This window comes from Brassica napus, chromosome C8, assembly GCF_020379485.1.
Source record: "Brassica napus cultivar Da-Ae chromosome C8, Da-Ae, whole genome shotgun sequence".
Taxonomy (NCBI): Eukaryota; Viridiplantae; Streptophyta; class Magnoliopsida; order Brassicales; family Brassicaceae; genus Brassica; species Brassica napus.
The window spans coordinates 13005682-13021843 of record NC_063451.1 but is presented as its reverse complement, the minus strand read 5'-3'; the positions used below and the strand labels follow the sequence as shown (position 1 = coordinate 13021843).

Below are 16162 nucleotides of genomic sequence, written 5' to 3'. Positions count from 1 at the left end.
GTAGGAAAACATCCAGGGACCTTTTTGGATGGTTCAGACCAGGTATTAATATGGTCAAGAATAGCAACTCCCGTTGCATGCACATCTCCGGTGGCAGGTTGTATGGTGTAAGAAACACTGGCCACAATGAATATTGTCTCCCTGACATTCCGAACTGACTAAATCCATCTGTGCATAGTCCGAGATACACATTCCGGCTATTGCTAGCGAAATCCGGATGTACTTTGTTGAAATGTTTCCAGGCTCTTGCATCTGATGGATGAGTCATCTCACCATCCGTCTGAGTATGCTCGGCATGCCATCTCATCTTTCCAGCAGTCTGCTCTGATTGATACAATCTTTTCAATCTGTCTGTAATTGGTAGGTACCACATCCTTTGGTACGGTACCCTATTACGTCCCCGTCCTTGCGGCTTGAATCGTGGCTTCTTACAGAATCGACATTCTTCTAGCTTCTCATCATCTCCCCAATAGATCATGCAGTTGTCGATGCAAACATTTATCATCTCCGAAGGCAACCCAAGACTATAAACCAGTTTCTGAATCTCATAATAAGAATCAGCAGACACATTGTCTTCCGGCAAATACTCTTTAAACAAGTCCGCCCATTCGTTCATGCAACTTTCAGGTAGGTTGTGATCAGTTTTAATATTCATCATTCTAGCAGCTAACGACAATTTAGAGAGACCTTCTCTACAACCACTGTAAAGTGGTTGATTCGCCGCGTTTAACATTTCGTAAAACTTTTTTGCATCCATATTAGGTTCTTCATCTTCATCATGAGCTATGAATGCATCAACTACCATATCATGAACCCTATCATAATCTACCATCTCCTCCTGATGGTAACCATGTTCATTATGCAAATGATGATCAACCGGTTCTTTTTCCTGAAAATTGCTATTACTACTACTAGCTTCATTCTGATCATAATTAAAACATTTTCCATGTTGAAACCAGATATAGTAACTTGGCGTGAAACCTCTATTTATTAAATGCTTCCAAACATTTTCACGGTTTGCCAGTTTCGAATTGTTGCATTTCCGACAAGGACAGAACATCTTACCACTTTCTTGGGCGAGCGGTGTTGAATCTGCTTGATGCATAAATGTCTCCAGACCCGCAAGGTATTCTTTCGTCACTCTCCCGTTAGCATCTCTATGCATATACATCCACTTCCGCAACTCGTAAATAGTCCCGGAGCCAGCCATTTTTTTTCTTTCACGTTTTTTGTTGTTGGTGTGTTTAAAATGATGTTCAAACATCCATATTTATAGGAAATTTCGAATCTGGTAGTTGTAATTTTTCTATGAATTTACGACGAAAATTAATTAGGTGGCAAAAAAAAACGTGTAACACCTACAAAGTTGGTGGATTCAAAATTTTCTCGCTAAATACACGTAAATTATTTCCTCGTAAATAACACGCGAAGTTTACGTCGTATTTACGAGGAAATAGTATTTCCTCGTAAAAGACACGTCAAATTACATCGACTTTACGACGAAACGCTTTTGTCGTTACTTTACGAGGAAATAACGATGACATTATTTTTCTACGTAAGTTTCTCGTAAAATCTACGTAAATTTACGAGAATTGTTTTTCCTCGTTAACTTTCCTCGTTAAGCATGTGTTTTCTTGCATTGAGTTATGAAACGCTTAACAATTGGCGTTGGGATAAGAGAACTGCACATCGAAACCGTCATTGTAACAATAAATCAAAAGTTATAGGTCCATTAAACATCATAACATTGTCTAGTTTAACGTACCTTTGTATCTGTGAACCTTCATATGCTACACCAACGACTTTATTCTCCAAGATTACTGGGCCACCACTGTTTCCATTTTTTATGGTTGCATCTATTTGTATTCTCAGTAGTTCGGTGTCACTATGAAGGTACTTTTTGGTTTCAAAGCTACTTACAAGACCTTTTGTAATCCAAATTCTGTTACCTGCATTTGAGCAAATAGTATTTAGTTTGTAACCCAAGCATAATAACTAATTAGTAAATGTGAATATGATGTTATTGAATAGTATGAAACTTGTCAAGAAAGGAATCCCACCAGAATAACTAGGCCTGGGCAAAATAACCGGAACCGAAGAACCGAACCGGAACCGAACCGAAATACCCGAAACCGGAACCGGACCAATACCCTCAAATACCCGAACGGTTCCTATATTTTTATATCCGAAATAACCGAACCGAACCGGAACCGAACCGAGAACCGAACGGGTACCCGAATATATAAAAATATTAATTATATATACATATAACATCACTAAATATATATTTTTAATTTAAAATTCTATTAAAAGTATTTGAAAATAGTTGAGGATAACTAAATTATTATAAAGTATCCAAACTAACCGAAAGTATCCGAAACTATCCGGATAGTTTTATCCGAAATATCCAAAGTAATCCGAAATATCCAATTTTTTTATCTAAATCATCCTAATTATTTGATATTTTACCTTAAATAACCAATATTTTGTCCAAATTATCCGAAGTTCCCGAACTATCCGAACCCGAACCGGATCCAAATGAGAACCGAACTTTTTCCGGATATTTTCCGGTTCCTACATTTACTATCCGAACCGAACCGAACCCGAAACTATCCGAACCGAACCGAACCGAAAATAAGTCAAGTACTAAATGGATCTTCTAGCTACTATCCGAACTACCCGAAACCCGAAATACCCGAACCGAACCGAACCGATACCCGAAATGCCCAGGCCTAAGAATAACCAAGAACGAAAACAGCTTTCTTAAGAGGCGGTATGCCTCCGAGCTCCAAAGGATTCATACCCTTCCAGAACTCTTGACTATCGATCTCCAAGATGGCCAAATCACATTCATGTGCAATCTTTTGAACTTTTGCTTTATATTTGATTGTAGAACCACGCTTTTTGACATGCACAGATGTGTGTTCATTCAGTACTTCCACCACATGAGCGTTTGTAAGAATTCTTTTTCCCGAGATTGCAAATCCTACATAAAGTAAACCTATAAGAAAAAGATAATAATCTTGATGATGAATAGAGTTTCCAAGTAAATATATATATAGACATACCACTGCCGGAGCATCGTTCGGTATGAGTCTCCCAAGGTCGAGTTCTGCTATAGTCTCTAGAGGCAAAGAAGACCTTCACTACCGAGTTCTTCAACAAACCAACCGGACAAGTTTCTTTTGTTTTCATTCTTCCGTTTTGTTTTTTCTTCACCGTGCTCCTATCATTGTTCCCAACATTCAAGATAGCAGACAAGTTTCTGACAACTCGGCCGGCCATTGTTACCGGATTGCTTCGGACATTATAGGAATGTGGAGAAGAGAGGAAACCGCGGGGAACAAGAGCTCTCAAGTTACGGACCAGCATATTGAGCTTAGTTAGTTTGAACTTACGACTTTCTTTCTTTTTTTTGTAGTTTTTATTGGTTTATGTTCCATGAGACACTTTTCTGTTTTTAAGTAGGACAAAACTTAAGGATGTATTTACATTTTTCAGTTTTCTTTTTCCATTCTTATGTGATTTCTATTTCTACCTACGTTGCACGGAAGCTTCATCGGACGTCCGCTTCCCACTTCGGAACTGGAATCGGAATCGGAACCTTGTGGAAGCTTACGGAATCTCGCTTCCAGAACGCTTCCAAAATATTCTTTTTAAAAACACGTTGGAAGCTTATGATTCCGTTTTGAAATCACGCTTCCGTTCTTTAAAAAAAATACAAGGTTGAATATCAATAAAAATATAATCGTAGTTATTAATTTCTGTAAAATCAAAATTTTAATAGTAATGAATAGAGAGGATATAAATATATAAATATTAAAATTAATACTATAAATTATCTTTATGTATTGAGGTTTTTACTAAACATATATCATATATTCAAATATATTGTGTCAATTATTTATGAAGCATTAACAATAATTAATATAATAATTTCTTTTAAACTTAATTTATGTCTATTTTCATAGTTTTAATATGAAATCATTACAAAATTATTACAAATGAATAAATAATTTATTTAAATTTATAACTTATAATTTTTAGTCCTAATTTTTTTAAAGAAAATCTTATATTTTAATATATATATATATATATACATATATATACATACATATGGATATACGCTTCCAATACGTATCCGCTTCCTAATTTTTTTTAAAATCTCGTTTCTGCGCTTCCATACGCTTCCGCGTACCCGCTTCCGCGTACCCGCTTCCGCGTACCCGCTTCCGTTTCCATGTAACATAGATTTCTACACACGACTGCCTTTTACCTAACAAGATATCGAAATGTAAGCATTCTTTATTATTTTCCCTGCTTCCTCTTATTTTTTATTAACTTTCCAGTTATAAAATAACTCATATTTCATGTAACAGAAAATTCACTTAAAACTTTAATTAGTCGTTTAATTAATACGTCTCTCCATCGATAAATAATATGGATATTTTCAAATATGAAATATCAGCATATCTAGTTGCCAAAAAGAAAAAAAAAATATCAGCATAAAATCTAATCAATGTATTTTTGTAAAGGGACCCTCCTCGAGAATGATGATAGTGACACAGACAAAAACAAAGCAATGAATTGAATTAAAATCGAGGACCCTCGAGAATCTTAATCAAAGCCTCTTCTTCTTTCCAAGTACTCACTCTTCTACATCTCTACAAATCACATCACACTGTTTTGGTATACCTCCTCTGGTTCTTGCCACAAGCAACAGACTCGATCCAACTTAACCAGTTTTAGAGTCATCGGAGCAAGGAGCTTTTCAAAACGAAACTGTAAAAGAGCATTTCTCCAAGTGACACTGTGAATATAGCAGTAGAGAGTAACCCCAACAAGTAATATATTAAAACGATAAAAAAAAGAAGCTCAGGTCATCTATTGTTGTAGTGCTGATTGTATAAGGTTTCGCTTCTCCTCTGATCTGTGACGGAACAATTTTGCAATCTTTCTTCTCTCGCAGTCCTGAAATCCAGATAAATAAAACAAAACAAAACACATATGAAAAACTTAGAAATCTAGTTCTGTATACTCTTTACTACTTAAAACTTATGATATAAGACACCTAATCCCCAATAGCTGATAGCATTTCAGTTAACATATCATGCAAGAGCACTTTCAACTTTACAACCCTATACACATGGAGTCAAGGGAACCAATTATTTTTTAAATGAGCATCAAACAGCTTATTGTTAGGCCAAGACAGAATTATAATCATAGACTTTTCAAACCGAAATCTTTACCTTGAACATGTGAAGATTAAATGGTTTGTCAGGATTCATCCTTCTTAGTTTTTGATAAGTATAAGCAAAGCTCAGCTGGTCACGGGGAGTAAAGCGTTCCACTTCGTTGAACCAAAGACATGAGAATAGGTTCGACATCGGAGTATGTGCCCGTACTATGAAAGACCCCTCTGGAACATCTGCGAACAAGAGAGACTGTAATTTATTGTTTTTCACATGACCAATGCAAACGCTCCCCAAGAACGGTTTTAATCTGGGTTTGTATCAGTTGTCTAGCAAAATCTTACTGCTAGGAAGAAGCTTGAACGGATCTGAAGCGTTGAATCTGGTCAGCCCATCAGCCTTGTAAAATTCAAACTGTTGATCAATAACAGTATGGTTGTACTTGTTCAGCTTCTTGTTTTGTGCAACCTCTTCCCATAAGCAATGGCGGTCATAGTGATTGGATATAGCATACTCGTGACCTTTACGCCATAGGAAGTACTCCAGAATGAGTAAGGGATCCAACTGAAGTCGTAACTTGCTGTCCAACCAGATTGAGTACCTGAAAAAATAAACAGTAGATGAGTTTAATTGGTTGTTTGTTGAGAAGCTGTTCGGTGGGTACTGCATATCGAATTCAGATGCATGTGTCCAGAGAAACCACTTTCATACTTAATCTGTTTTTTACTGCACGTGCTGGAAAATTATGTGCTAGTTAGACCAATAAAAGGGAAAGTTATCGCTATCACATAAGACTCACCTTGCTGATGGGAAAAGTCGGTGTGGCAACAGTTTTGGTATTTTGCCTACCCTCCTCATATCTGCGTAAGGCAGATTCGTTACCACAACCAACTTCCACAAACCAATGAATCCTGCTCTGTCTGGGGCATTGCCTTCCGCAGAAAGTGTTTGCATGGTAATCTCGTCCACGAACACAATGAAGCAAACATTTTTTCTTGACAACCGACTTATCTAAATGAAAATTGAAAAAAAAAAAAGAAACTCAGGTTAGTACAAGTAACCAAATAACATAACCAAATAAAGCAAAAGGAAATTACGAACAGAAAAGAGGAAACGTGTCTTTTGAGAATATTGGGGAAACATGAGGTTGCCTGTCAACTCTTATTCCACTACGATGAAGCTAGATATTTACGCAAGAGGACCTACTCACAGCTCCCCGTAAACTCTAGTAAGGCCTTAAGCAGAGTTCATACTAGATATCTATTTCAGATGCCAGCTATTCAAGCATTCATGACACCATTTGTGCACGTAACTTAAACCTACTAGTCACATGTTCCAAACAGTATAAATATACATCAATGATCATTACCATTTTATTGGCAGGAGGCCTCAAGCGATCAGAATTGCCAAATATGCATGAGATCACAGCGATGTGGCATCTACTGATATAATTAGTATCATCTTCTGTGAGATCAAACCCAGTGGTTGGAGATCCTTTGGGAGCTTTGACAAAACCACAATGAATTTTCTTGTCTGCAGCCAAGAAGGAATCTTCTCGCTCTTGTAAACTCTGATGACCTGCAAACCTAGGATCCCACAGTTGTTCTCCATCAGGTTTTTCCTCATTCTCTACGTAGTGCAAGGAGAATCTAGCAGATTTTCGAGTATTCAAGGGCTCCACTATTGGTTGACTAGAATTCAATAGCTTCATCTGACAAGCTCCACCTGAAAGTTTGAACAACAAAAAGAAAGATGAGGATCAAATACCGAGGTCCTCAACCCATATAATTACAAGTCATCACCTGAAGATCTGCGACCACGAGCTCTTCGTTTTGTAGCAGATCGTGATGTTTTCCCGGACTTACCAACCTTGGTAACAAGAGAAGACTCCCCAAGTGACCTCTTTGAAGTATCTCCATCATCATGTTCCTTACTCATGGAAAGAAGAAGCTCTGTAGGCTTCTCCTTGCGCGGCTCTTCGTTGTCATTGTCATCCTCATCATGGCCAACGTATTCATCATCCGCTTGACTATCATGAGAATCAATAGCATCATCATCATCAGGGTCCATATGAACCGCCTCGTGATCCCCAGGACCACGTTTGAAAAGGGAAGCTTGATACTCTGCTTCATACTTGTTTAACTCGTTCCGTCCAGCTTCATTGTACAAACCAATCCCCTTCAAATCTAAACCCTTCTTCACTTGAATTACATCAACAGGTTTATGCTCTACTTCATCCTCATTATAATCATCATCCCGTCGTCTATCATCCTTATCCCAATACCTCGAGTCTCGTCCGTGAACCACTGAGCCCTGACCAAACTCAAGCACCTTCCCAGGGTCAATTCTCGTCACATTCGTCAGAAAATCACCGTCGAAAGAATCCAATCCTACGAAAGTGCAACTTAACAATCTAAAAGATCTAAATCTATACAAGTAAGTAGTAAGCTAAGCAAAAGGAAGGAACCTTTATCATCGTAGCCATTATTAGCAAAACCAGAGATATAGTAGTACGCTACAACAGTGACAACGAGCACAAGGCAGAGAACGAAAACAACAGAGCCGACTCCAACGCGACGAATCCTCTCAGGTCGAACGGATCGCTTCCAACGGTTAGCCTTCCCGTGTCCTCCGGCGCCGTTTCGGATCCCGATCGCTACGTGATCAGACGCTGAGCCTCCTCCTCCGCGAACGCTGAATCTATCGTTTCCGGATTGTCTGTATTGAGGCATTCTAGCATTGTACAGAGAGAGAAGGGGAAAAAGATATAGTACACAAATGGCAGAGAGTTGTTGACAAGTACGGATGAAGCAAAGCTGCTGGTTTGAGTTACTTCGCGGACGACCAAAGATCCATTTTCACCATTAAAATCATCAATCTTTGATTTAGGTGAGAAAGAAAAGATAGGCAGGTTACATATGATTGCGCGTGATCGGCTACGCGCTTCCGGCCAGTTTCTTATATACGCTGCCTGCTTTACATCTGTATACAACCAGCTAGATCCGATCCGACCCGGTTTAAGGAGCCCACTATATACGCATCTTTTTACCACTTGCCTAGGAAAATCGAACTCAACTTTACCAATACGCCAAGAGCACTTGATTAATAATATCCACTGCTCTTGACCTTTTTATTTATGAATTTAGTTACACTAGATTTTTTTAACCGCGCTACGCGCGGATAAGATATTATATGTATTTTTTAATTCTAAAAAACTAATGTATAATATTGTATTACATTATTTAACGAATATAAAATAAGACTACATAACATAAATATATATTTAAAATTTTCTTTGTGGAAATCATTATGTTGTTTGATTTTTTTACTTGATTCACATATTTGCATAGTTATTTGTGATAGATGAATAACTATATTATAACTATCAGTAAATAATATATATTTATTATATCATATAAAAAAATATAAAATTATTTAATTTTAAAACAAACTTGTCTCATGTTGGGGACTCGGTTATAGACATATCATATTCGAAGAAGACATTTTTACAGTTATCAATCTTCTTAACAGTCAAGAAACAAATCTGAATATCAAAACAATATGTCATACGATCTCTTTTTGGAATAACTACTCTGAAAAATTGAATTTAGGCATCAAAAAGGACTGGAAATGATGTGCAGATGTGTTATCTAAGTCAGCTTTACAAAGTACTATTATTCATAGTTCATATATCATTTAAATCCATCCTTTCTTAACCATCTTTAAATAACTGATACTAATTAATAATACACTTTTGGCTGAAAAAAAATCAAATTTGTTTAATTATTGCTTAAATATTTTATTAATATTGTCTAAGAAGCTTTCAATTGATATCATAGTTTAATTTTTATTAGTTTTTTTTTTGTTAATTTTAGAGTCTTTTGTATTTAAGATTTTTTTCCATATTAAGCTTATATTTCTTTCACATAATATATATATGTCATAAAAATTACCATCAAATCAGTTTTACTTATTTATTATTTTGTTTTTAATGAAAATACACTTTTTAAATAATTTAATTTAAAATAAAATTATATATTAATTTGTTGTATTCTAACAATTTGATTGATTTAATTAATTTGCTTTGGTGGATAACTTAAAAAGTTTTCATATGAATCGGGGAAAGCAAGCTTATGTTGTTATATTATATTTATTTGTGTATATGGAATCTATATATAATGCTAGTGTATAAAGAAATAACATTATTTTTTTTTGTAACTTCAAAAAGATACATTATTACAATTTGAAATTATTCAAAATTGAATAAAATGGTAATTAAATAAATATAATTGTTTTTTATCTTGTTTAGTTTGATTCTCATGAAAAGAAATCGATAGGTTAAACAAATGTTTCAAAATATTTTGTGTTATTGTTTTGTCTATAAATTACAAAATTTATTAAATTGATATATTTAATTATTGCACCCTTAAATAATATTTTATTAAAACATTAGAGAACTGTGTTTTGAGTTGTTTTGTCAAAATTGTACAAAAATCTATGCTTTTTCATATTTGTCACGAAAATTTATATGTTAAACTTTCTTTTACAAAATTCTTAACTTTGTCACGGAAACAAAAATCTATGTTTTTCATATTTGTCAATGTTCTCACACTTTTAAATAATATATTAGCTTAGTCACTTACTTATTTTTTTGTACAAAACAAAGTATCGGAGTCTTGAAAGTTGAATCCATATTATTGTAAATGTACATAAGAGTTTGTGATTACATATTTAGTGATTCTTGTATATGTATCCAAGAAAGTTGCAATGGCTTAGTGGTGTATGTCATATATTTATGTCATATTAACCCGAGTTCGATTCTTTCCTTTGCATTGTTTTTTTTATTTTTTACGAAAAAATGAATGAGATGACATGGCAATTTCGGACTATCTGATTGGACGATTTTTTATGCCTACGTGGACACTCTAAGAGGAGGTTATATCTCCCTTTTAGTATAGTATAGATGTTAAAAATTTGAACATTTGTATTGGTTCTCATTGATAAGGAGCGGCGGAATGGCGTTTAAAAATGCAATTCTGCAAAAAATTTACCAATCAAGAAAATTTGCGGAATACAACTTAAAAAGCAAAATTGAAGATTTTGTTTTTTGCTGACAAAAATACAAAAGAATGTTCATTTAGATGAAAAAGTGAACTTTAAGTAAATTATTTGTAGAATCGATTTTTCATATTGTTTAATTATATGGAAATAGTCTTTTAAAATATTAACTAAATATTATTTAATATAAATAATTATGGAATCAATAATATTAATTTACAACTTCATTCAAGTATATATGTTAATGTATTTAAATAAGATAAATAATTAATTGAATTTTTTTTTTGATTAAATTTAATTGGAAAATAAAATATTTAGTTATTCATAGTTATTAATTTTCATTAGATTAAATAATGTATTAAATTTAAATTTTGGTTTAAATAATTAATATCCCGCCAATCTGTTAAGTTTATCCAATTGTTTAGAAAACTATTCCTCAATTTTTGTTCAATAGATTTCAAAAGTTTCAGCAACTTAATTAATTATTTTGGCAGCTTAATTCATTGTTTTCAGAATCGCGATAAATCAATGTTACCCATCGAAGATGATATGTGCCCAGGCGCATGTCTTGATAGAAATTACTAATATCAAGTCGTAGAAGCATGGGTTTCAAGCCTTCAAAATATATATTATTTTGGCCTATTACATTGTATATTTCTTTAGTTTTATGGTTTTATAAGCGAATTTAGAATTTTTAACTTAATCGCGTTCGGTCTTTGAATAATTGATTGTCAACCGTTTATTTCATCGGCTGCTCAGGGTGTTAGATACGTCTGCTCTTGACTTACATTAGTTGAAATTTTTAGCCCTCTTGCTCTTGCACGAAGCTCCTCTCTTTTCGAATCCGGATCTTGAAGGACCTAGACAACAAGAACCATACAAAAGGTTAACAAAATAAAGAAATTGAACCAAGATTGGCATATAGGAAACATGAGGATTTGTTTAAGGTTGGACAAACCAACTGACAAACATGGAAAAATGTAGCTTCGATATTTGCAACATTGAGCTTCCATAGAGAATCAACCATCACTCTTTTATAGGACTGAATGTATTTCTCAAGCTCCTCCTCTGTATAATTTACTTCACCATTTAGCTGCTTTTTCATATCCTCCTGCAGCTGGAACAAAGCGAATGCACCTAGAATGACAGTAAACAACCAAGAAAACAAAACATAAAGTCACATGTCTTGAATCACTTCCAAAGAGAGAAGACCAGATTCTAAAGATCCAACATAAGCATGAATTTGATGAAGCGACATTTGTTTTCTAAGCCACTAACCTATTGCAGCAGAGAGTTGGGATTTGATGTAGTGAACTTTGTTCCTAACTCAGTCAGCAACAAATGGAACTCTGAGAAGGAGAGCTTTTTCCAGAGCTTTTTGATGTTTATCTTACATATATATACCCAAATGTATTCAACATCTCCACACCATAAGCCGAAGAAGATCAAAACAGAGGAGAGTGAGGTGAGGTGAGGCGAGGCTCATTTTATCAGCGAGAGATGGAATTGATTTTGAGACCTCTCTTCACGACTCTTTCTTTCTCGAAGGCAAAAAGAGAGATTTTGGTTTAGTTTCTCAAGTGTCTGGTTTCTTCACCGACGACGTGAGAAGGCCTTTATTTCATGTGTGTGTTATGTTCCTCTCTCACCTCTGCACTTAATGCATGCTCTTTTTCCTATCTCTTTTGGTTTCCAGTGGTGTAGTAGATATGAGGCGACTCTCTTGTACCGGTTGTCCGAGAGTCGATCTAAAGGCTTTTTGGCTTTGCATTGCAGATCTATGAGGAATGGTTGCTTCTGTTTCCTTTGGTCTTCTTTGCGAAGGTTTCTTTGGATGAGCGGTGTAGTGGTGGAGTCTCCGATTGGAGGACGATACATAGGGGGGTCTGTTTTGCTGAGATACGGGGACAGATACGGGTACGGGTACGGAAGCGGGGACGGAAACGGCAAAACTAAAAAATTAGGGGTATGGGTACGGCAAATATATATATCAATAAAAATATTATATATGTATATTTATATAGTGAAAAATACATATAGTGAAAAATAAAAAAATATCACTGTAAATTTTATCTAATGAAAATTTATAAACTAAAAAAATTAGAAAGAAGGTTATAAATTCAAAATCTAGTATAAACTTATATTTTTATCTTTTGTTTGAAAGAAAAATAAGTGAATAATAAGAAAGGATAATAACAAAGCAAATCTGGTCTGAAAAATTCCATAATTAACGGTTAAGTGTCTCCGTGCCGTCCCCAAAGTGTTCCCGTCCCCGAAACGTCTCCGGTACGGATACGTCAATCAATCTGACGTCCCCGTGCATCATACACTCCTCTCCTCCTTCTTTGTTTTGAGAGCGGCAGGTGGAGGTTTAAGGCGGTGCTTACTGGAGACGATGGAGGCTAGTTGCTCGTGGGGTGTGGTTTTGGCCTATCGACACGTCGATTTTCAACCAGCAAAACCAATCAGTTCTAAATCTCTCCTAAGCATGCGCTTCTCCTTTTTTGGTTCTCACTGGTTATTCTCTCTGTTATGCATAGGTGGCGGTAGTGTAGTGGTTGGTGTTCTCTGCGTTTTCTCTTCCCCTTGACTTCTAGTTTGATGTCATCTTCTCTAGTGGAAGCTATAAGCTTAGTTCAGTTCATGCTCTTCAGATCTTTATCAGTGGTGACTGGTGAGCTTAGCTGACATCACGGCTATTCTGGTGGTAAAGTTTAGTTGGTGTTCTCATTTGCTTAGAGCACCATTAACCCTCGCACCCCAGCAACCCAAATGGGTTGCTTAGTTTTTTTTTTTTTTTTTTGGTTTTTCTTCTGATTTAAAAAAAAAAAAATTAAAAACGAACCAATCGCGGACTTTCACGTATCAGTGAGGTCCGCGAAACAGTGCTAACACCGGTGCTTAATTAAGCAGAATAAGCACAAATGCTTAGTTTTTGTGTGGATCTCATCCGCTATTATATTAATTTTTTGGTAAGCACCTCCCTCTAAGCACTCCCATTAACAATGCTCTTAGAAATCTATTTTATATATGGACTTTTAAAGTTAGTGGTTTCCTATTTGTTGAGATTTTGCGTTTTTCTTTAATTTAGTTTATTATTTTTCTTTTTTCTCTACATTTATAAGTTAAAAAAAATTTGCCAACAAATTAATTTAACAACCCTTTTTCAAAGAAAAAACAAAGAAATCTACCAACATTAGTAAAATCTTCACTTTGAAAGTTTGAATGAGTGCTATAATGAAAGGCAAAGCGATCCGAATCTCAGCAATATGTTTCTTCATCGTCCTAATCAATAATTTAGTTGTTGGTTCGGTATTTTGGCTTCTTTCAATAACAACTGGCCCAGTTCTGATTATAATGAAACCAGACGCTTATATTTCTTCTTGTTGAGTTCAATTTCAGTGCAAGTGTAACTGTGAGATTATGGGCAAATTAAACTCAATTTGGGCTGCTAATCGCAGTGTAAGCCAATGTTTATTGCAGTCAAATTTGTTCTTTTGATATTAATAAAAGTTTTAATTCAAATATAAAACAGATCGGGAACAAGCATCCTCCATGCTTCCGCTTGGCAATAACTTCAGGTAACAAGACTCCTCTATGCATCCTCAATCTTAGGATACTGGTCAGGAAGAGTAAGACCCTTTTCCTCCACTCTTATCTTCGTCTATGTGTCCTCCAATCTAACTTTAATCTTAGGAGAATTGTCAAGAAGAGAGCTCAGCTCAGTAACATAGCTTCCCAAGTCATTTGTGGCTGAAACAGAGCGAGAACCTGAAACACAGCCAGAACCAGAACAAAGACTAGAGCAAGGCACTTTTTCTCCACTCTTCTCTTCTCCTTGCTTTGTAGTCAAAGCTCCATAAAACAGTTTCAAAGCGGCTTCAGTTGAGAGATCATGCACAGAACCGTGTAATTTTCGGAACTTGTCTCTAGTTTCTTGTTCATCGATCAGTTTTTCTCTTAGGTCATCTGGGAGAAAAGCCAGCGCACTTCAAAACAGAATATGCATTAGACTACTATGTGTAACACAACACATGAGCGTAACAGGGCCAAGCTAATCTAGTAATAACCTGGAAACACCTCTAACAATACCAAACTTGTAGCCAGCAAGAACTGATTCCTTATAGCCGACGTTATAACCTTCTTGCGCAGCAGCTTCTTGTCCAGCAGAAATCCCATCACGGTATCCAAGCTACGATATCGATTTAGCAGAAAAGCCAATCAATCAATATTATATAAGGTTTATGGAAACTGTAAAATAACAATTTACAAAGAATTACCATGTGGAATTTTTCACGCATGTTCTCAGTATCCTTGTTCATCGAGTAAGCTTCACTTGGTTCTTCATCTGAACTTCCATAAAAGGATCCATCTTCATTCTCAAGATTACTTAAACCAAGCGATGATTCTGTTCATGAAGACGAGGAATGCCAATATTACCAATGCATTTTTTTTTTTAAGGTTAATGCTGCTCTAATCAAAGATAACTATTATCCACTGGAATAGTGTGATGGACCATGAAACCTCCCTTCGGAGACAACAGGGGGGGCAGAGCACCATTCTTACAATATGTACTATATATAGCGGATAGCAGGAATTTAGAAACACACAGATTCTATTCTATCACCTCATTAACTGTCCAGTCTCAGACAGTTGAAAACTGAAATCTTAGTAAACTTTTTTTTTTTTTCATAAGCCTTATCAGGTACAGAGCAAGAGACGGAACTTAAAGGTACTTGAAGTGCATATAACATATGATACTACGATTCTCACCAGGTTTTGAAAGCTGCAAACTTTCGCCGTACAGCTCTTTGGCGAAATTAGACTTCCCATCTGGATAGTCGTAAAGAATTTACAAACAAAAAACATTGTTTTTAGTCAAATTCATTCGGGGTAGCAAAACAGTATCGGTATTAACTCAGAAACTGAAAGCTTGCAGTGATTCCCCTCAACAAGATTATACCATCGAATTCACAAGATTATTACTTTAGATGGAAAAAAATATGGTAAAGATTGGCTCTTTAGCTTAGCTAAAGACGTAACACGATAGAACAAAAAATCAGAAATCATAAATTTGGGTATCATTTAAAATAATAACCTCCAGCTGGCTCCATCACTTCTTCGGCGACGATATAACAGGGGACTCAAAAGATGTAAGAGGACGGGGAGAGACTTCGACAGCCACTAGATCTAAGAAGAGCTAGATTATGAACAAAACTTACCTTTAAATTAACCTCTAGTTCCACACGACCAATCAAAACGTAGATAATTAATTAAAAAATATTAAATTTATATAAAAATAACTTAAAAATAATAAAGCCAATTTTAACGATGATGACGCAGCTAGCTAAACCGTAAACTCTAAATCTTAAATTCTAAACCCTAAACCTTAAATTCTAAACCAAAACCCTAAACTATGTACCCTAAACCCAAATCCTAGACTATAAACCTAAATTGTATACACTAAACCTAAATAGTAACCCAAACCATAAACCCTAAACCCAAATCATATACCCTAAACCTAAATCGTAGACCCTAAATCCAAACCTTATAGCATCAAAGTTTAAGGTTTGGGTTTTAAGTCTACGATTTAGGTTTAAGGTATACAATTTGGGTTTAGGGTCTAGGATTTGGTTTAGGGCATAGGGTTTTGATTTAAGGTTTATAGTTTGGGTTAGGATCTACGATTTGGGTTTAGAATATACGGTTTGAGTTTAGGGTCTACGATTTGAATTCAGGGTATATGATTTGGATTTAAGATTTACAGCTTAGGGTTGAGAATTTAAGATTTTGAGTTACGGTTTATCTGGCGGCGTAAAATTAACATTATTCTTTTTTTTTAGTTATTTTTAAATAAATTTAATATTTTTTAATTAATTATCTATGTGACAATTTGATTGGTCCTAGAGAAG

The 16162-nt window shown here is 35.3% G+C and overlaps 3 protein-coding genes across 3 annotated transcripts; all 3 read right to left on the bottom strand.

Moving 5' to 3' along the window:
• Positions 1–4383: 4383 nt before the first annotated feature.
• On the bottom strand, positions 4384–8140 carry LOC106415295. Its single transcript, XM_013855952.3, has 7 exons — positions 7660–8140; positions 6995–7582; positions 6562–6917; positions 5992–6203; positions 5537–5793; positions 5250–5428; positions 4384–4971 (listed from the first exon to the last, which is right to left on the bottom strand). The coding sequence occupies exons 1-7, from the start codon at positions 7922–7924 to the stop codon at positions 4885–4887; spliced, it is 1944 nt and encodes a 647-aa protein (XP_013711406.1). The 5' UTR covers positions 7925–8140; the 3' UTR covers positions 4384–4884.
• Positions 8141–11005: 2865 nt separating this feature from the next.
• Positions 11006–12128, bottom strand: LOC125591861 (chaperone protein dnaJ 10-like). Its single transcript, XM_048766745.1, has 3 exons — positions 11900–12128; positions 11209–11387; positions 11006–11110 (listed from the first exon to the last, which is right to left on the bottom strand). The coding sequence occupies exons 1-3, from the start codon at positions 12126–12128 to the stop codon at positions 11006–11008; spliced, it is 513 nt and encodes a 170-aa protein (XP_048622702.1).
• A 1554-nt stretch (positions 12129–13682) lies between these two features.
• Positions 13683–15474, bottom strand: LOC106415296 (protein yae1). The gene is made up of 5 exons (XM_013855953.3): positions 15349–15474; positions 15024–15083; positions 14531–14658; positions 14321–14442; positions 13683–14239 (listed from the first exon to the last, which is right to left on the bottom strand). Exons 1-5 carry the CDS (start codon positions 15362–15364, stop codon positions 13915–13917), a joined length of 651 nt encoding a protein of 216 aa, XP_013711407.2. The 5' UTR covers positions 15365–15474; the 3' UTR covers positions 13683–13914.
• Between the last annotated feature and the right edge of the window lie 688 nt (positions 15475–16162).

Excerpts from the sequence above, each read along its gene's own strand:
- LOC106415295 (XM_013855952.3), bottom strand. The coding sequence starts at position 7,924 with ATGCCTCAATACAGACAATCCGGAAACGATAGATTCAGCGTTCGCGGA. Across the intron at positions 7,583-7,659 it reads TAATGGCTACGATGATAAAG|GATTGGATTCTTTCGACGGT; the intron begins GTTCCTTCCTTT and ends GCACTTTCGTAG. Across the intron at positions 5,429-5,536 it reads GTTCAAGCTTCTTCCTAGCA|ATGTTCCAGAGGGGTCTTTC; the intron begins GTAAGATTTTGC and ends TCTTGTTCGCAG.
- LOC125591861 (XM_048766745.1), bottom strand. The coding sequence starts at position 12,128 with ATGTATCGTCCTCCAATCGGAGACTCCACCACTACACCGCTCATCCAA. Across the intron at positions 11,388-11,899 it reads AGCATGCATTAAGTGCAGAG|GTGCATTCGCTTTGTTCCAG; the intron begins GTGAGAGAGGAA and ends CTGTCATTCTAG. Across the intron at positions 11,111-11,208 it reads TTTTCCATGTTTGTCAGTTG|GTCCTTCAAGATCCGGATTC; the intron begins GTTTGTCCAACC and ends CTTGTTGTCTAG.
- LOC106415296 (XM_013855953.3), bottom strand. Across the intron at positions 14,659-15,023 it reads TTTGCAGCTTTCAAAACCTG|AATCATCGCTTGGTTTAAGT; the intron begins GTGAGAATCGTA and ends CTTCATGAACAG. Across the intron at positions 14,443-14,530 it reads TGCGTGAAAAATTCCACATG|CTTGGATACCGTGATGGGAT; the intron begins GTAATTCTTTGT and ends TCGATATCGTAG.